General features: G+C 39.7%; 3 protein-coding genes across 6 annotated transcripts; 1 reads left to right on the top strand and 2 right to left on the bottom strand.

Annotated features, from left to right (window-relative positions):
• The first annotated feature begins 406 nt into the window (after positions 1-406).
• Positions 407-2,680, top strand: LOC105453722 (protein TSSC1-like). The gene is made up of 7 exons (XM_011695905.1): positions 407-492; positions 565-869; positions 1,046-1,271; positions 1,436-1,653; positions 1,770-1,951; positions 2,030-2,320; positions 2,397-2,680. The coding sequence occupies exons 2-7, from the start codon at positions 828-830 to the stop codon at positions 2,557-2,559; spliced, it is 1,122 nt and encodes a 373-aa protein (XP_011694207.1). The 5' UTR covers positions 407-492; positions 565-827; the 3' UTR covers positions 2,560-2,680.
• A 47-nt stretch (positions 2,681-2,727) lies between these two features.
• Positions 2,728-4,419, bottom strand: LOC105453721 (RNA-binding protein pno1). The gene is made up of 3 exons (XM_011695903.1): positions 3,782-4,419; positions 3,507-3,599; positions 2,728-3,315 (listed from the first exon to the last, which is right to left on the bottom strand). Exons 1-3 carry the CDS (start codon positions 3,869-3,871, stop codon positions 2,785-2,787), a joined length of 714 nt encoding a protein of 237 aa, XP_011694205.1. The 5' UTR covers positions 3,872-4,419; the 3' UTR covers positions 2,728-2,784.
• A 4,538-nt stretch (positions 4,420-8,957) lies between these two features.
• LOC105453719 (putative mediator of RNA polymerase II transcription subunit 26) lies at positions 8,958-21,134 on the bottom strand. Of its 4 annotated transcripts, none has more exons than XM_011695900.1 (11): positions 20,910-21,134; positions 19,129-19,269; positions 18,487-18,615; positions 18,233-18,399; positions 17,875-18,091; positions 14,976-17,777; positions 14,507-14,887; positions 11,816-14,389; positions 10,914-11,034; positions 10,266-10,741; positions 8,958-9,910 (listed from the first exon to the last, which is right to left on the bottom strand). In XM_011695900.1, exons 3-11 carry the CDS (start codon positions 18,611-18,613, stop codon positions 9,852-9,854), a joined length of 6,924 nt encoding a protein of 2,307 aa, XP_011694202.1. In that variant the 5' UTR covers positions 18,614-18,615; positions 19,129-19,269; positions 20,910-21,134; the 3' UTR covers positions 8,958-9,851. The 4 variants fall into 4 exon arrangements, with proteins under 4 accessions (XP_011694202.1, XP_011694201.1, XP_011694204.1 ...); XM_011695899.1 differs by having other exon boundaries at positions 8,958-9,929; positions 10,266-10,717; XM_011695902.1 differs by having other exon boundaries at positions 10,266-10,717.
• Positions 21,135-21,345: the final 211 nt, after the last annotated feature.

The raw sequence follows: 21,345 nt of genomic DNA, 5'->3' as shown, positions 1-21,345 counted from the left end.
AAAATTTAATTTATTAAAATAAATAAATTTAAAAGGTAAAGTAAATAATATAAATAAATTTTTATTAATTTAATTTTTTTATTAAATATTTATTAAAATTTTGTTTCCAGAAAGATATTAAATGAGCTTTTCTTAAATAATTATATATATGTATTTATATAATTTGATATTTATTTTTTGTAAAGCTTAAAAACTGCCTCTTTCTATGTACCACGTACAATTCATATTATTCAAATGCTTTATTGTTATGGCACTTTACGAAAGCTAATTTTAAAAATTTCTCTTCATGTATCGTCAACGGTATACATGGCACTCAACATTTTAAATTTCGCGCTAGCATTTGTGACCAATTTTGATTGGCTGCCCCCACTCTGCTCTGCAATTATGCGCAATGTTTCACACTTTCACCATGCCTCTAATCATTTGGACGTGGCTGGGTGAACGCGGCATTACATCGATGTCAACTTTACGACATATCGCAGTGTCCTTGACGTTTGTATCTCTTTATTGAAAGTAGACTTTTAATTACTCGTAAATGTCTTATAATTATACCCGTTATTATAGAACTGCGACTGGATGCGGATGCCTGTGATGTAGAGGATTACTCTTCTCGACATTGAAATGATAATCTCGAGGTTACACGTTGGTGGAAATCCGAAATGAAGTTTAAATTCTTATCTAGCTGTCTTCACTGCTATTAAGATTGTTTACCACGTGCTTTTGACAGACTGCTAAGGTCTGCTTCACATCTGTCCGAAAAGTCGAATTTTCTAACGATCAGCTGTAATAAACATTGCATTTTGTATGGTGAAACACAATATCAAAAAATGGAAAGTGACAGTCCCGTCATATATGGACTCGAATTCCAAGTACGAATTTATTCATTATGAATTTTAAATGAACTATGTACCTTTCTATTTTATATTATTTCATGCTGTCGCCAAGTGGCATTGTCTACTATTTGCTATTTTAATATTTCCCATTACTGTAGAAATTTTAATAAATTATGAAAGAAATTAGACACATAATGCTGTTTTATGTTTAGACTAGAGCACTGTCGGCTCAAACGGCCGAGACAGATATCGTAAGATTCCTGGTAGGGACGCAGTCTTTAAAATTCAGCAACAATCAGGTTCACTTAGTGGAGCTTAACGAGGAAACGGGAAATTTGAAGACGCAAGTGTTCCAGCACCCAGTCGGAGAAATTTGGTCCTTGCAGGCTTCTCCAACTGAACCTGATGTATTCATTACATGTTACAATAGTTTGAGTGGTAAACAAGCCATTGTATATTCAATTTCCTAAACTATCGTCGCTTTATCATTCAAACTGAAATCAGTGAATTGTGAATTTTTATTAATAATTATATTTTGTGACATAAAATATAATTATATTCGATTTTTTTTCTGGTTCAGAGAATCTTAACTTTTTTTCTAGAGGAAGGCATTTGCCAGATGAAAGGAGCTATCTGGAGATTCCCTGAGATAAAGGAGTACACTAACGACATTCTGCAACTCGATAAGTTAGCCGATATTGACACAACTCCATATGGCACTGATCTTAAAACTATTGCTTATCACCCTATGGACAGCAAGAAGGCTGTGTCAGTAGTAGATAATAACTTTGTTTTATGGGATCTGACTGAAGGACCACAGGTACTTAGCTCTTCTTTTGTACAAGATCAATCAATCAAGATTATCCTGCCAATCTTATACTCGATTTTATCTCTGTTATTTTTAAAACTGTCCTCTTAACTCTTCTATACATTCAGGTTATGGTATCGGGTACTTTAGCAGGCAAGGGTCAGCCACGATTTACGAACGGGAAATGGAATCCTCACAATGGTGCTAATCAGTTTGTAACCTTGAACGATAACAATGTTCGTGGATGGGACTTTAGAAGTCCAGCCAATGCCGCTTGGTCCATTTTATCTGCACATTCACAAATCATCAGGTAATAATAACGTAGAGATTGATTCTCTGATAGAGTTGAACTTACTGCTCCTACTTCACCGTGTAATTCATTTCGCAGGGATTTAGACTTCAATGCAAATCGTCAATACTTTCTGTCTACCTGCGGTGACGACGGATACATGAAATTCTGGGATATCCGACTACCGACGGAACCGGTGCTGTCGCGTATGGAGCACTCACACTGGGTGTGGAACATAAGAATCAACCGTTTCCACGATCAGCTAGTTTTAACGTCCAGCAGTGACTCCAGAGTGATATTGTGCAGTATCGCGTCCATATCGTCCGAACCATTCGGACATATGGTGTCGGACGAGCCTTCGCAGGGCGAAGAATCTTGCGGGAAAAAGAAGTAAATGAATATATTATCAAGATGACGTTCTTAACCAATTTACACATAAAATACAAAATTTCATGTTTTATTCCAGATTAGAAGACGGTCTGGTAGGAAGATACGAGGAGCACGAAGACAGTGTGTACGCGGTGGAGTGGTCGTCTGCCGATCCCTGGACATTCGCGTCTCTCAGTTACGACGGTAGATTAGTTCTCAATAAAGTACCACGTAAATATAAATATCAAATACTCTTGTGAATCTGCAATTTTTGACGAGAGAATGAAAGAGAAGTAATATTACCTTATTATTTATTGTAAATTTAATTTTGTATCATGATGCAAAATATCATGTAAAACAAATATAATTCTAATCAATACTAAATATAATTGTATATATATATGTATAATATACCAAATACAATTTTATAGTTATTAATAAAAAGATGTATATTTACATATGTATATGATACAAATAAATAGATATTAGAACTGTTCCGAAATCTTGCTAGCTATGTTTCTTAATTGTCCATAAACCTTGGAAGGAGGACTGCCCAAGATTAAATTGCATATTGCCCTACGAGCTAATTGTATGTTCTGGAATGAACCGAGTATGTGTATCTTGGTATCGGCTAGCACAATCCTGGTCTTCGTTACGTTCTCGATGGTAAACTTCGTTCTTCCACCCTTGCCCGCTAACCTTCCAATCGCCCTGGACCGGTGATCGCCTTTTATTTGTTGCCTGACATCCTGTATCTCGAAGGATTCCACAAAGAGGTCGTCCAGACGTAACAAGGCTAAAGCGTCCTCCACCTCGAATCCGCAGATGAACGCTTTCACGAAGTCCGCCGCTCTTTGGAGATACGAAATGTCCGGGGTCTCTGGCGCCGTTCTAATTTCCACATTCCTGGTCTTCAGGTTGAAACGTATTTGAAGCTTGAGATGCTCGGTGACGGGTGTAAATATCTTTAACCAGTTTTCCTTCAAAGGCGAGTATCTGTGCGCTGGTACCGATATCTACAATAAAATTAATTTGTTTAAAATCAAGTTTAATTTATCAATTTTTTCATTATATTTAAAGGTAATTTGGATGAAAGTATAACTGTTTCATCAATGAAATCCTTTTATAAAAATCACAAAAAAATCATAAAATTGTTTTATGGATTTACTTTTATCTATGTTATATTTTGTCGTTAATATCACATTACCTTTCTTTGTTCTCCACCTTGTACGTTCTTGGCCCTCTTTTTAGCCGGCTGCTGCTTCTTTACCTTTCCCTCTATCCCATTAATCGTCTCTACCTAAAGAAAAAAAAAAAAACATTTTTCTCAGAATGTAATTAATGACAAAAATAAATCGTACGAAAGATGCGATTTTCGTAAAAGGTTATCTTTTACGAAGTACAGTTATTCTTCGATCAAAGTTGCCTTCAGAATAACTCAAATTCAGAATAACATTACTTGTCTTTTAACAAAGTAGGTACCTCCATGCGATCGTCGTCGACTTGACGTTTCTTGGACGATTGCGTCGTTTCAATCTCCTGCCGAGACTGACGTTGATCCGCGGCACTCATTTCTCGTGCGTGGCTCCTTTTTCACTCTACAGAAATATATATTTACGAAATTAATCCGTTCTCTCTCGCCGCGTGGCTCGCACGTGGATCGGTGATAACCAAAAGCAGCCAAAACGAGATGTGGATCAGGTGGAGCATTAAAAAAGTTCGAAGCGTGCGCGGTAGAGCGAGCTGTAGTAGCTGCTGCTGCTGTGCTGTTACTGCTGTGTGGTGTGTGTGTGTTTGTGTGGCGACGTCGCTTTCGTGTCCACCGGACGCTAGAAATCAATCCCAGATCTCGGACAGGAAGTGAATTGACCAATCGCATCTGAACAATTTAACCCATTAATTCTCTCTATCTCGAGACATTTCGGAGCGATTTTTAGCGACATTGTGGACAAAAGGATTAAACGGAGCGGACAAATCTTTCGCTCTCGCGATAAGTCTGATTGGTTATCGCGTCGTCTCTTGGCACACGCAGCCTGCATGAGCTGTATGTAGAAACCATAAAGCCGTGGGCACTTTCCGTTCAACTTTATCTCTCTCTCTCTCTCGCTCAAAAACTTGCTCCGCAACTCCGCGGCGCCCTGCCCTGCCCAGCTATTTTATGTTACTTCTGTGCTTCATACCACTATGGAAAATAAAGATTGTTCGCTTAGCCGAACGTTAGAATATATGAACGAATTTTATAATATTATATAACAGTTGAGAAAATAATTATATGTAGTAATTACGTAGCAAATTATATATAAAAATTACTTTTGTAAATTTTTTTCTTTTTTTTTTTTTATTGAACGTAGTCGTTGCTAGAATATATTTTCAGCGTCTAAACTTTATAAAACAATACATTATGCAAATTAATTATTTTCGTTAATAGAATTGCAAAATAGAGGCTGAATTCATCGATTCTCGATAACATCTGATCTGAAAGGTCAACAGGTCCGTATGTCGGTCTTCCGCGTGAATAATTCCCGTGATACTTGTGACAGAGAACTTTTTATTCGCAAAAACTTTCCGCTTATACAGCACGTTTTTCGACTGTTGTAAAAAATGATAGACGCAAAAATCTTATCAACGCGTCTTTTTTCATCATTTTTCAATTTTTCATGCTCGATCAGACGTCATCGTCCAAGAGAAACAGCTGACACGGATATAAACACACGATTAGAACAGAATTGCTCCGCATGCGAATAAAAAGAATCGAACTAAAAAATTACAATGTCTCAAACGCAATTTTCATGTAAAGCGTGAAAATGAGATCTTCGTGTTTTTCACATACATTACACGTTGCATACATAACAAATGTATAAATTATAATTTAAAATAAAATATCTCACGCGAGAAAGATGAAATTTTTGTACATTGTACCGATTAATAATTCTAGCAACAAATAATGCAAGAGATAATACAGATGAATTGTGATGTGTCTGTAATTTTTATGCGGCATGTTTGTTTTCGAATAAATCTCTTTGAAATATTGATTAAATAAACGCTGGGTAAACAAGTTGCTGTGATGTGCGATTACACTTGAAAGTAAAATAAAAAATATAAAAATTAAATTAATAAAAATATAAAAAATTACATATCTAAATTATTTGCTCACGTTAAATAATATTTAACAGTTAGAATGCTAGCGAACGCTACGTTCTAACAGAATCGCTCGATGAAAATGGGTAGAATACAATATAAAACAAGCAAACGCATTTTTTTTATAACACATTTTTCATTGTCTTATAAGTCTATGGTAATTAATAATTAATAACAAGAAAAAAACCTTTTTCATCAATGTGTCTACAATAATTATTAAAAGATACAATTAGCAAATTACTATATCGTGTATTCACTTTGTGTAATAATAGGTAATAATATAATTGTAATATTTTCTCCATATAATCATAGCGCGATATCTCTCACGTGCTCAATCGTTTCTACAAATATAATATATGGTATCTAATTCTTTATTTCATATATATATATATATATATATATATATCTTTATTATATATTTATATATATATATCGATTTATCCACTTGGATTATTATCAATCGTTTACTTCCTCTTTACTGCTATTTATATATCGTATAACCAAATACTAAAAATACAAATGTTTTGCATATAGCAGGTTTTAAAGTCATCAAACCACAATCCCCAATCTGGTGATCTTAAAACGCACATCCATATACATATTTTTTTGCGGATTTGCCTACAAAATTAAGGAGCTCGCTTGAAGCATGCAATTATATTTATACATATATATAAACTATATATTGTATATATATATATATTATATAATATATAATACATATTATATAATATTTATATATGTGTGTATATATATATATATAAACAAACGTGAAAGATCATTTTATTCGGCATTAATTATTGCAGATTGCGTGTAGATGGTAGCACGTAAACTACATCGTTATACGAACCACAAAGTATCAACACCAATTATTTATTGAGCTTGTCACACGTACATCCGCTTCTCCAAATTACTGATGGCTATGCCCGACAGTCACCTCACATCGTTAACTCGGCATCTGATCTTTGGCGCATTATTTGACCGCTCCCCCTTCACATTGCACGCACGTGATTATATACGGCAGAGATACTTTAGAAGCTCCTTAATTATGCGAGCACGCTAAATGTCCGCTTATACTTAAGATATATCCGTATTTACACAAAGAGCTTACTTTTTCTTTATAATCTATACAATCATATAAATGTAATATTCAATGATAAAATTGTAACATAATAATGCCTAGCCTATCTATCTAATGCGAAAGAGAATATATTTTTACATCGAAATTACAATCCTTCAATTATTCCTGTATATTCTGCAATTAAATTATTATATATTACACTCCTATTTGCATTACAGGATACGAATGAAATCAAGTCCTGTACCCATTTCTTCATATTTTTATGTACAATCAGGTTGCGTAATTTCCCATCCAAGTAAAATAAGCATGCTATTATATACAATATGTGACCCGGTACGTGTGTATGTGTACGTGTGGGTGTTTCTTGTCTCTATAATAGAAATAAATTCTAATAAACAAGCAATATTTTAACTAAATAATTTAAATCGATATTGAAAATAGGAACAAATTCAACGAAGCTACAACCCAAGAAGCAGTCTCTGTCTCTCTTAATTTTTTTTTGGGTATAGATCGGTGAAATTCTTTCCTATTTTGAATATTATTAAATTCAGTATTTAATCTTAGTATGAGAAAAGCATTTTTATTAAAGAAGTGTCGCCTGGTAGCCATCGAGCCTTTGGGAAATGTAGTGGAAAATTTTTGATGCACACACTATGTAGTTGAGCACTGCACTTATCGTATTTTGTACATTCTATGCCTGTAACAATTATTACGACGATCTTTCTTTTATATAACAAATGTTTGGTCTGTGACGAGAAATTGGAGATTTATACAAAATTATCTATGCTCTCAGACACAATATTATAATCACATTTTAATACGTAATTTTTGACAGTGCATACACATTGGTATAATTCATAATTACAATTGCAGACAAATACCCTATAAGTAGAACATATTTATCCGTATTGATGTGTCACAGAGGGACACTGTCTATAGAGCGTTTAACACACATGTAACAGAAAATTTAAGGGTATTTGTAGGAAAATAGTTAAGATAAATAATTATTATATGCTTTACAACATTTTGCGTGTGAATTTTGTTAAAAAAACTCGAACTTATGGTCCCACGCAATATTATTTTCTAAATGACATTCTAAATTTGATTTGTCGTGTCAAAAAAGAAAGGCTGTCTATTATTGGGCCTGGATAAGAAATGCACATTTTCATGAAAAATTTGAACAGTGCTATGTGATGACTACTGCAGGCTCAGCTAGAACTTTCAAAGATTCTCAACTGTGTGTAAGTTACATTTATACAATATAAAACTAGATTATCTGTTCACAAAAACAATAATCGAAAATAATAAATCACATACATAGATTTACATTTGTATATACGTATGCACATATATAATTCAATTGTGGTTTTTAAATTTGTATAAGAAGAGTTAGTATCTTAATTACATGAACGCGAGATAATAATTAATAATAATGACACTTACGACTTCTTGCACGATTTTAATTATTACTAATTCAATAAAAATTTAAACAGTTCCTATATATACAACGGGTAGTGCTTTTTGTCCATCTTTACAAGAAATTATTTACAAAATATATTCATTCATATATTACCTATATCAAATTAACATTTTTTTTTGTATTAATTAGTTTTCTTATAATAGCTATTCTTATCATCTTCACATATTCATGCGTGTCTTCCAACGTTCACTGTATTTGCGTTTCATAAATAAAATAAATCCTTTTCAAAAAGTCCTACGTCCCGGCTTCTGCGATATTCTAACAACTTAAGACGAACCTCTTACTGAAAGACTATGTTTGCTAAGTCTGAAAAACGAAAATATTACAATAATGTGATTACGAAACTTAATCGCTAAATTGTTGATTAAAATATACATTCATCTCTTGGAATATTAATTACAAATGTGAAAAACAGCTTTCACGTTTATCATTGTCCTTAAATATCAATATGTAAATTTATTACTCCCAGTAAGATGTAATAGCGGTATAATTGTCCAAGTATCGGACCAACGTCTCAAAAACATTTTCATCTTTCGCCTAGATAAGTACGAAAGCGTTACTGCTTTGTGTCTTGGCGTGGAGCTTATAGCATATGGTAGAAACTAATTTTGCACTTCGTGCAAAAATTCATATATCATTATTTTATGTATATATATATACACGTATGTACATACATACGTATATGTAGATATATATACATAATATATATGTGCACTTTACCTATATGTATGTACAGAAAACTTTTATAACAAATAGAGATGACACACAATAAATAAATATGTATACACAAACAGAGACATTTCTTAAACAGAGTCTATCAGCAAAGTCGTCAGAGTAGCAATCTAAGCTCCACCAGTATTAATAAATTTGTCCACGGTATATGTTTTACTTACGGCAGTACAATCGGATTCGCGTTTTTTTTTTAATGCCTTAAAAATTTGGGCTTTCTTTTACCGTTATTATTTTGTACTGATACAATGAACGAAAGAAATTATGTGAAAGAAGATGACTGAAACATAAATATATAATTTGGGCTTCCTTAAATTTCCTTAAATCTCTATAAAGCGAGCTTCCCTCTTACATCTAATAACGTTAGAAAATTCTGAAATTGCACATCGAAGAATGGAAGTTTCTAGAACTCGACGATAGAATGAAACATTTGACTGGTAAAAGAAAGTTACATACACTCGGCAGTTTTGGGTTAGTTCAGTTACTTAGATCGTAGTGTAATGCATTGAGCAAGTCATATCTGAGTAACTAAACTTTGCTGTTTATAGGAGTACAGCATAAACGAGAGAACGCTGGACGGTGAGAAGGTAGAATAGAGCAAGATTGTGCCTTTCATTTTTGTTCTTGTCGTCGTTTGCGCGATAATTAAACATTTAAGGATATAACAATTAATAATGGATAGTTTACTAAATGTAGCAAACTCCTTTCAAACAATATTCTTTTCAAAATTTGCACAACAATATAATCCTTATCTGTGCTCTAGAAGAAACAAACGAAAGAAAAAAAAAGAAAAAAAAAGACGAAAAGAAGGGACGAGAAAGAATGAACGAAAACTCGTGGAGTTTTGCTATCTACTAGTAGCTTTTATGCATGACTAACTTTAATATCGGCCTGGCAAATGTTTCGCAGCACGTGACACTTTCACACCATCCAACACTTCTCTTTAATACGATACTCCCGGTACATATACAGCAACGTTGTGCGCTAGCGTGACGCATACAGTTTCACCAGGTGGGATCCAGCCACACACACACGATGATCAAATACCCGTTTACGTCGGATTTACAATCAGACAGATAGGCCTTGACGAGCGGTAGCTAATCACTGTCAAGGTCACTTCCCGAAGGTCATTTGTTTTCTCGGGATATTCGCCTCCGTTTCGCTTGCTCCGCCGTCTCCGCCGTTACTAAAACAATGTTTTCCCGCTGTACGAGGTGTTCTCAATTAAAATAGAATGCAAAACATACAAAGACTAAAACATCTATTTCTCTCATATAATAATCAATGTCAAACTTCGTCATGTTTGACGCAATGGCATGCTAAGAAACTTGGGGAAAGAAAGGATAAAAAAATGTTTGGCGCAAATAGAATAGAAACTGCAAATTTGAGTGAAAAATAGATATTACATTAACAATAATACAAGAAATAGACAACATGCTTATCGACAATAAATTGATAATTGCAAATCTAAAGATTAAAAAAGAGTGCAGTCGTGTACCCTTTAGGTGAGCTATTCCAAAGAGTAAATCGCGACTACGTACCAGCGCCACTACGAGTTTTCCTTCTGTTAATATCATCTGTGGATTTGGATGCGCCCCTGGTGTTGCTCGCCGGTGTGGCTAGAGGTGAAGCTGTATTCTGCCGTACAGACCTTCTTGTCGCTACTTCGCCCACAGACTCGTTGCTGGATACGGAAGTGCCCCGTAATCTCTCCTTCCCACCGGTAACTGCCGCCGCTGCCGCTGCCACCGTTGCCACCGCCGCCGTGGTCGCCGTAGTCGCGGTCGCAGTCGTGATCGTCGTGACCGTCGTCAACGTCGGCGTCGTCGTTATTGTTGTCGTTGCTGCTACCGTCGACGTCGTCATCGCCGTCGTCGTCGCTGTCGTCGTCGCCGTCATCGTCGTCGTCGACGTCGTTGTCGTCGTCATTGTCACAGTTGCCGTGTTCGGTTGCTTGGTGGTTAACAAACGGCTCTCTCTTTGCACTCTATTACTGGCATTGAAAGTTGATATATTACTGAAATTAATTTGACTGCCAGAAACAGCTGCGCTTAAATTTACTTTAATAAAAGGTAATAAAAAGGAAGGCTTATTTTACATAGCGGAACTCTCAAATCTCGCGAGATTAGTTCTTTTTTTTCTTTTACTTTCCGTCCACCGTTAAAAGAATTCATTCAAGTGTTGCTTACTTTTGATCTTTGGGCTTTGGGGAAGCAGCGGATGTTTCATCTGTCAATCGTACTCTTGCTTTTCCTACAGACTCAATCAATGGTTCGTCATCAGACGAATCTACTTCTACCACAATGGGACCTAAAAATATAAAAACGCTTATGTCACACACACAAGTCTGGCCCAAATTTCGTAAATCAGACGAATCTGTGAGAGACAGGCGAATTTAGAATTAGAGGCACGCTAGAGTGAGATTGAGAGGTAGCTGTGTGTCGAGTATTAAAAAAAAAATATTTAAATATTTAAAGTCCTTCAGCTGTTGTAGTAATTTACATTACTTCGTTTTGTGACAACTGTTTCCATGAGCTTGTCACTTTCGCAATAATGATTGGTTTTCGATACCAATGAATCTTTGGCACGTTCTAGTTTACGTACAAACAGTTCTGTTTTTGGCAGTCCATGTAATTCGCTACAATACGTCTATAATATATACAGGATGTCCACCTACCGCATTAGTTGATAATGAGAAATTCCTTAATGAATTCGGGATTTCCTTAGCGAAAATTTGATGAAAGATTATTCATTACAATAGTTCATAGAACATACAATATATATATATAAATATATATATATATGTCTGTTTTTGAAGAATCCACATACACATATACGCACACACATATATGAAAATATTATAAAGTTTGAACTTTGAAAAACAAGTCATTCATAAAATTTTCGCCATAAAGATAAATTTTCATGCAACTTCAAATTTATCAAAAAAATCTGTCATTAATATTTGATGCGCTAATAGCTAAACAGCCTGTATATAGAAAAATATTGAATAAAAAAGAAAGATATTTAGATAAAATGTAAAAAAAAGGACTCAACTACTACACACAGAGAAATAGTAGCGTGAAATAAACACCTTTCTTAGCCTTTGCCAATATGTTGAACCCCTTCTTTGATTGCTCTTCCTTGCCAGGTACTTGTTTCTTTATAGAACCAGTCTCTTCTACACCCATGCAAGCTTTAATAAGTTCTGCAGCATTCTCTGAGCATTTCCGTTTACCTGGTCTTGGCTGTGGATCGTCAGCTGTGCTCGATGCTACGGAACTCTCGCTCTCTTGCCTTTTCCGTTTTCCTATTTTTATTGTCGCGTTAGGAGACAGTTTCGATACTGCCAGTTTTGGACTTGCTTTCGCGTAGGGCGATATGCTACGGCGTTCCTCTAATTTGTTAGGACCGTGAGGGCTGCTCTTCGGAGTCTTGGCGATATCCGGACTGTTCAACTTCTGCGATCTGGTTCTCAGCGATCTTTTCTCATTGTTGTCGTTCGGGATATCGATCAGCAGCTGCTCCAGCAACGACTTCGGCGGCCTCTTCACGTACTCCTCCACGTTGGAGTTGAGCCTCTCCACAAAGTGTCCCTCATCGCTGTCCTCTATGCATATGACGTCCTGCCGTCCCTCGAGCTCCTGCTTTCTCCTGCGTTTACGCTTGAGGTGCTCCACATCGCTCGAGTCCACTTCGGGATTCTGCGCCGCCGGGCTCGGAGTTTCGTCTCGTTGCAGTACCACGGGATTGGAGTATGTGTACAAGGGTGGGGTGATCCTGATGGGCTGCGGATCCTCGCCGAGGGGTGACTGGATACCCGCGTTCAAATCGCTCGTATCGTTAACCATCTTCTTAACCAAATCGTCCGTCACCTTTTGCAGATTTACAGAAGGCTCTTTGAGCGTGACCTGCTGATGGCTTTGTACATTATACTTCTGGTTCTGTTCGGTGCACGTTTCTAATTTAACCGACGTTGTGTTTAGTGGAACGTTACTGCTTTTTGAGATCTCGAATCGATCGGTTTGCCTGGTATCATCCACTTTTACGTTAATTTTAGATTCTACTTTGATTTCTGAATTGCAACTCTCACCGTTCGAGCAAGAATTATCTGTTGTAGTCGCGTTAGCATTATTCGCGACCGCACTATCGAGCTTTACAGTTTCAACTTTATTATAAGCAACGTGATTTTGTATTATAGGCACACCATTATTATTATTATTATTATTATTAATGTTATTATTATTCTGTCCGTGAGGTTCGTCGCTTAGTCTAATTGCACTGTTACTTTCTACAACCGCTTTCGTGCTGTCCTCGGATACACTTTCCGCAGCTCTCGACTCCTCATGTTTAGAGTTTGCCTTACCCTGATCAATTTGGTTAACAGTACTCTCTAATTTAACGCTAGAACTGTCCTTATCAGAGAAGTCCTTTGCTTGCTGATGTGCACATTGCAATAAGTTATTATCACTAGTTATACTGCTGGTTATAGACGCTGTCACAACAGTCACTGTGCCCGTCACCAGGGGACTGGGCATACCTTTGTCATTATTCGCCGTGTCTAAACTAGCAACCAAATCACTGTGTCCACCACCAGTTCTCGGAACCGTCGACGATTTCTCGGCAGACACATTGCTCTTCGTGTCGTGTTCACTGGAGTTTGATATATTGCGATTCAACTGATTCTCAAAATAACTCGTTACGGACACAGGACTTAACCTTTGTGGGCCACTGGACTTGAGAAGTTCCGAATGGGAATTTGAACACATATCACTACTACTAGTTGAGGAAGGCACGTTCTTATTGGTGGTTGACAGGGAGGGCTCCCCCTGTATTACATTCTTCGCGCTGCTCTGCGTCACCGACTCGGTCGCCGATGCAGGCCTGTGCAACGGAGACTCCCCCTGGTTCGGCGACTTCTCCGAAAGAGCGTCCATCGACTCGATGCCGGAATCCTCGCCACCACCGCCGCTACCGACTCTCTCGATACTCGCGTCGACGCCGATCCCGATCGGTACTGCCGTGTTCTCGAGCAGCTTCTGCTTGACCTTCGCCTCGGTCACGTTTATCTCGCCGATAGGTAAGGTCGGCTTGCTCGCAGGTACGTCGATACTCTGCGACCTGGGGACCTGATCTACCGAGTTGCCGATCACCGAGCCTGGCGTAGTCTTCAGCAGGCTGATCCTTTGCGACGCGCTGTCCATCTTGCTCTCCACCACTGATTTGTCGACCTGTTTCGCAACATGGTTTTGAATTGTCTTCTTGTGACTGAAGCTCAACTGCTCGACTGTCTTGTTGTGCCTGTTTATGACGGAATTCGCCTCACTCTTGATGATCATGTGATTTTTCAGCTTCTGACCCATGTTCTGACTTTTAACAGTGGCGATGTAATTCTCCATGTCGGATTTACTCTTGACAGAGAGCATCCTAGCCACGGATGGCTGAGAATTCTTCGTCGTAGTCTCTATGTGCACAGGTATCTTGGTCTCAGGATTGTTTGATGGATTTCTGGTGTCGCCCTGTTGTACCGACGAATTTGTCGATTTTAATCCAGAATCACTCTCGAAGGACAGACTGGCGTTTGCCTTTATACTTGGTACCGTGTTTGCAGAACTCTCAGGAGCTGCCTTCTGACTGTTAAAATGTGTAACTTCTGTATTTGGAGATTCTGTAACATATAAAAATCAATTATTTGGAATGTAAGCTTTGCGAGTGGAAATATAAACAATATATAATGATTTGCAACAGATATTCGTATATAATGAAATTAAAAATTAACGTTCACCTCCTAAATGCAGATCTTTTTCATCCATCAAGCTTAACCGCCTCCTCTTGTCTTGGGTTATTAAATCTTTCTTCACGCCATTAAGCTCCGTTAATTTCGGAGCAACGCTGCTCAATGAATTACTCTTCTCGATGGCCGATTTACTGATGTCGCTATCGCTCGTTCTTCGCATTTCACCGACTTTCTTGATTGTACTAAAGTCACTTCCGGTTAAAAGTGAATCCGGTTTCCTTATTGTATGAGTTATATCGCCCTTGTAACCGAGCTTTCTCCATTTCGCTTGATTATCTAAAATTCGACCTCCCGACAGCAGATTTTGTTCCCGATGTAAACCATCTCCGGATTCCGATTTTTTCTTAGAATCCCTTCTCTTCGTTTTGCCTGTAACATAAATTATTATTCATAAATACATGAATTAGCAAACAAACGACATTTGCGTATGTGTAGCGTATTGAATAGAATGTCTTACCTCCTCCTATTTTATGTTCTTGCATATGGTTCTGTGCATCGAGATCCACTTGAGTCTTCGTTAAAGCTTGTGGAGTATTTAAAGATTGATTCGCGATCGTAGATTTATGCTTCGAAGGAGACGGTATTCTACTATTAAGCGGTATATCGTCCATGTCGCTGTTTTTACTCGAGCTTGGCTTAGTAGCGGTGCCAGTTTGTAATCGTACAGCGTCCACCGGTAGTTCTTGTTTTAAGGCATTGGATTTGGCTGCAGTGGTTTGCAATATGTTATTGCCGACTTTACAAATGGCATTGTTTATTGTGGAAGTAGACAAAGGTAATTTCGATGCAGACGAGGTGCCGATAATCATGTTCAACGACTTCTTCTGCAGCAACTTGTTCCCATCGATGCATTCCTTCATCTTCTTCAATTTACCCCTTCTCTTAATTGCATCACCCTCACTCTCCTTGAGAGACTTCTTAACTTTTTCTCTTTGTACTACTGAAGCGTTACGTCCTCTTAAAGAAATGTGTAACGGAGGCACTCGCAGCGGTTCGTCACCGGTCCCCGTACTCGGGACACCACCGGCAAACATTTTATTCACGGACTTATCGGCTTTCCGCATGGGCGGCGTATTCACGAATGAAACGTCAACCTTGTAAGCCGGTGTAACCGGCTCGGATTTTTCCAATTTCAATCGCAGTTTGATTTTCTCTCCCGGCATCGGGCTATGCGCGGTCTCCCTACTGGATTTTATTCTACTGTGCTTCAAGCTTCCTTCACTGGCGGTAGACTTGGCCGTCGTCTCGGAATCGGACTGATCCGTGTTCGTCGTCGTGTCGTTTCTCCTTGAAAAATTGCTGTCCGCGTCGTCGTCGGAGAATATGGAGTTGGATCTGTCGTTCGACGGAGACGGAAAGGAGAAGAAATCGTCCTGATTATCCACTGCACTCTCTGGCTCTGAATCTGAACTTTCACTGGGCATTGGCTCTAAGTGTCCTGTCAGAGGATTGATCAGAAACTGTCGTATCTTCCCGGTCGAGGTGTACTCTGGCTCCGGTTCCGGCTCCGGGGCTTCCTCTTCCGGTTTCGGAGACTCGGAAGCCTCCGTCTTGTTGACAGACGGAGCAATGCTAGTAGTAGAATTATTTATACGAGAGCCACATTGAGGAAAGGCACCTGAAACCTGATTCGAGACTGACAGACGTGTGGTGTTGACTTGAGCACCTTGTGGAATAGAATTGCTTTGTGCGTTCCACGTGGTCCCATTAGCATTGCTCGTTGCAGGAGACTGATAATTTCTACTAAGGATATTCTGGCTCTGCCCGTAATGAAAATCAGTAGTCGCGCTGGTATCCGTGTTGATGTTCTTCACCTGATTGTGATGCAGCTGCTGCTGTACGTTGAGAGCCTGATTCTGCTGACTTAAATGCGTTTGTTGCGATACCGGTTGCCTCGGATAAGGCGGCGGCGTTTGTTGACGTTGACTGTTTAAGTAACCTAGCCGTTGTTGCGGGACATTTAAGCCTACCGTCGAATATTGTATCAATTGTTGTTGAAGTTGCTGTTGCTGCAATATCGACTGATGCAACGGTGCGTTCGTATTCTGCTGCTGCTGGAGCAGAGTCGGTTGCGCCGCTCCAGAGACTTGCGGGACAATTTGTTGTTGCGGCTGCGCAAGCTGCTGCTGCTGCTGCTGGTGCTGCTGTTGTTGTTGTTGTTGTTGAATCAACAACTGCCGTTGCAATGGTGTTCTGATCTGCTGTCCGTTCACCGGATGCCTGGCGGCAAGCTGATTTTGAAGTTGGACCTGTGAAGTTCTGTGAGCCAATTCTTGCCTAATGGGAAACTTTTGCTGCGTTTGTACTTGATTGTGTAAAACTGTCGCTTGCTGCTGCTGTTGCTGCATCTGCCCACCAGCCACCATTTGATGCACCGCTTGCGGCGGCAACATATTTTGCCCAGTACCAGCACCAATCACGTTGACCGCGGTGTGTTGCTGCGGCGGAAGCGTCGACGGTTGATTAACGTTGACAGTCGCAAACGCCGACGATGTAGAAGTCTGAGGCAAGTCGGCAATAGCCGGCGTCGTCGGCGTCGTTCCTCCGATCAAGTCTTCGCTTCTCAAGGTGTCCAAGTTCGGTGGCGATTCGCTCGGCGACGGGAGATCTTTCCTCCTAACCGTAGGTTTCTTGGTGGGTCTCATGCGATTGGTGAGTCCGGAATTGTCGATAACAGCCGGCGGTAACATCTTCTGACCAGGTATAACGTTATTCGCGTGCGAGCCGTCGTTTTGCAAAAGATTCACGAGCAATGGACTGGATAGAGCGACCTGATTTCCGCTGCCGTTCGAACTCCCTGCCAAATTGGTACTGTTGTTTGGTGACAGACTAGATGTTGTAGCAATCGTCGTGGGTTTGTACTGATTCGTTAATTGTCCAACAGTAACGACCGGCTGCGTTGTCGTGTGACCGGTCGTCAGTGTCGCCGTAACTGTCGCCAAATTTTCTTGAGATGGATACGGGGGTGGAGGTTGTGCATGGTGCTTGAACTGCATTGTATTCTTGATGGATGTGGACTGCGATTCGCGGCTGTGTATTGCTTGGGCAGCGTGCGTCATACTGGCAAATGGGAAGAGACCGTTGTAGTTGTTCCTGGGCGATGCACTGGGATTAATTACTTGCTGGCTTCCGGAAACGCCAGCATTGCCCGCTGATGTGGACTGTGCCGATTTCGTGAGAAACGGTGGAATAGGATCACAGTCTGTGGGCGCGACTACATTCGGAGAACGAAACTGAGGAGCTTTCTCTGATGATGTTCCTGAAACAGTGAGAAATTCATATAATACGTAACTCAATTCGCTGCATAGGTTCCACTTTTTTTAAATAAATTTCTTTTGTGATCCATAAAAACTTACCAGCTGCTATTATCTGAGCAACATTATGTAGCGTCGACGAAATACTGGTGGCATTACTGGGACCAGGCAAAGCCGTCGACGGATTACTGTCAGCAGCAGCTGTATTACTAGTAGCATCTCCTTGTGATTTTGCTCCGCCATCTTGCGTACTTCCAGAATGCAGGACAATTTCTTGCGCATCTCCACCGAAGCGACTGGCTATCCTTAAAGATATTACCTGCGAAAAATGTATAACAATGTATCACTTGATCAATCATTCTTTATTTTATATAGAAATTCATAAAAAAAAATTATCAAGAGCTTGTAACGATATGTAAATAAATCTGTAAAAATCCACAATCGGATATTTATAAATTACCTGATCTCCTTCGACTTGTACTGAGAGTATGCCAAGTTGTGTAAGTGTTGGAGAACCCTGAGCTGCTAACTCTCGAAGCCGCAGAGCAGCTTCTCTGGGTATCGAGAATGTTACTCTGACTGAATTCCATGGTTCTATTTTATTTACCCTCAGACCATCTCCTTTTTCTGTAAATTGTATATCGTTTATAAATAATTATTATATATTTACATAACAAATAATAAGATTATAATGGGTAATTGAATCCGTTTTACCTTTGCAAAGCAAAGTATTGAGATGGTCAACAATGATTTCAAACTTTCGGGGAAACTCTGGATCTCCAAGGTCACCCTCACAGGTTACCACCGTCTCTATCAGATCACCATCACTATCTGCCGCCATGACTGTAATATTCAATGACGTTGCTTAATAATAATACCAGACAAAAAATAAAGTTGTCTTTATGATAATGTAGTATGATGGACATGAAATAATTGTTTTTTTTACATTTTTCATTAAATTTTAAATGTATGTTATAATTATGATAAACACAACAGTAATAATATAAAAATTTAATCTTAAAAGTTAAAAAATATAAAAAAGAAAGTTCAAAAAGAAGAAGAGTTAAAAAAGAAAATCAGTATTAAATTAAAGTTTAAGAAATGTTCGTTTTGTTTTCCTTATTAAAAAACAAAAGTGTGTAATTTTTAATTAATTTCTTTCCAAAATGACTTCTAAAAAATAAATTTGTATAAATTCTAATGTTATGTATACACATACTAATACTTTATACATGTACATCAAATAATAATCAATAATCAATTTAATCACAATAATCTCATATTCGCTTGATGTAATACAAAGAAGTATAATTACAGAAATCACAGATAATGTTTACACAATAATAAAATACGTACCAACCACAAATCACATAACTACCCAGAGAGTGTAGAAACGCCTCAGGGTATTGCTCCAATATGTGTGTGTGATGACGAGATGTCGTGTGTCAGTTGTACACCGACAGCCCCAAATCACACCAGTACTACTAATCTTGTTTACTGTCGAACAAATTAGAGATTGGAATAATTAGACCATAGGTAGCAAACATTATTACATTGTATTGTTACTTAACACCATTGTAAATAAATTAATACTATTAAACAACACCACCTACGTCACGTGTATGCACATTAGATGTGAAAGTTTTCTTAGTGTGTTTTAATATATTATATATTTTTATAATAAATTAAAACACACACACACACACACACACACACACACACACACACACACACACAGAGAGAGAGAGAGGGCGGGAGCAAGCATACTTGTACCTCGAAGATACTCTATAAAAATAAAAAATTCTAATTAGATACATATATATACGCGTCAAATGGCCAAAAAACGATAAAGTAAAAACAATGCAAAAGTTCTAACCTTATTTTTTTTGGTCAGTACTCGGACAGATATGACAAGATAAAAAAAAACTATTCCTTGGCACATCATATGCTGGCCCGTATGTATACATAATTCGCACACACATACACGTACACACATACATATACACACATACACACATATAGATATATATATACGTATATCATAAATCATTTTTAAAAGCGTAATTAATGGTATTTCGCGTTGGATTGATTTGCAGTCCTACGGATTTCGCGGAGGAACCGAGTGCGAAAAAAAAAACAAAAAAAGTTTTCATACGGAGATTATGTATCGTGCGGAGATAATTAATCGAATGACAATGAGAGGCGAGAGAGAAAGAGAATACCGTCGATCGTCGGGAAAAGCCGTATTATTCGCCATACAATCGATAGGGAGGCCTGATCTCGCGCGAGAACGGCGAGAAAATGACAAAAACACACACGGACGCACGTACACGCACGTACACGCGCGCGCACACACATACACATACACACACATATACATGCATACATACACACACACACGTACAACGTAGGTAGGCGCATAAACAAAAAGTGAGGCCCGCTAGGCGTTACTAGGTTATAATTCGTGCTTGATTTCCGGGAGGCACGGGCGACCGCCGCGGGGGAGGGTCGACGGTGCGGCCCGCGTCGGCGGGGCCCGTCCGCGCGGCGCGGCGGGCCGCGCGGGCGCGCGTTACGCGGCCGCGGGGACGTGCCCCCGGACCGTGCCCCCGTCCTCCCGGGGCTGTATACGTGTGCGTATACGGCAATTAAAATCCCCTGGTGCACGAGCGGCCGCGGGGGCACCGTGCGCGCACCAGCATCGGGAAATAGGTTATAGAGCGCAATTTTTTCGGCTGGGCGCGAAACGCAGACGGGCGCGTCTACGGGGATCGGCGGTTACGCGGCGCGGGACGCGCGTCCCGACGCGCGCCGTAATGATTTTCGGCGAAATACGGCATCCAGACCGTCGGGACATCGGGGGGCCACCATTTTGTCCGTCGGGGGAGGTGTACGTGAAGTGGGCTCAAGCATGCTCAAGATAGCCCGTCAAAAGTCGGGGAATTATTTTTTATTTCCTGGGCCCCCCCGCGTCCGACGACGTGGACGTCATCCCCGCGGCGGACGACACGCCGCGGGCATATCGGTCGCGTTATCCGCGCCCGCCGACGGCCGCGGCACGGCCAGCGGGCCTCACTCCCGTCGTCGCGCAGCGCCGTATTTGATACCGTATGAACACAGGAAAATTTCAACGTTACCCCATTTCTTTCCGACACTGTCCGGGATTTCACGCGTCCGTGCAGCACGGAGGCACACCGCCCGGGCACTGGTCTTAACCTAAAACACACGGCGCGGGCCCTACTTCACTCTCGGCACACAGCGCGCGGCAGGGATCGCGAAAAAACTCGACATAATCGCTAATATAAAGAGACAAGTCATAAAACGCCATGAACAATAACAAGGTGCCGCCATTTGCAATGCGAGCAACTGACATGCGCAAATCAATCGCGCGGGGCACGCTGGGTAACTTTTGGGGACGGGGCGCCATCTTGCCCTGGTCGTTTTACGCCAAGATGTACATACATACATGTCCCCTAACCTCCGAAAACGTCGCGTCCCGATAACGACGCGCTCCCTCGCGCTCCGCCGCTTCCGGATGTGCCTCGCGTACTCTCGCCAGAGAGGCGAGGCGTC

The sequence above is a fragment of the Wasmannia auropunctata genome, unplaced genomic scaffold (genome assembly GCF_000956235.1).
Source record: "Wasmannia auropunctata unplaced genomic scaffold, wasmannia.A_1.0 LD335996.1, whole genome shotgun sequence".
NCBI lineage: Eukaryota > Metazoa > Arthropoda > Insecta > Hymenoptera > Formicidae > Wasmannia > Wasmannia auropunctata.
Note: the sequence above shows the minus strand (reverse complement) of the source record. Positions and strands in the feature narration are given on the sequence as shown.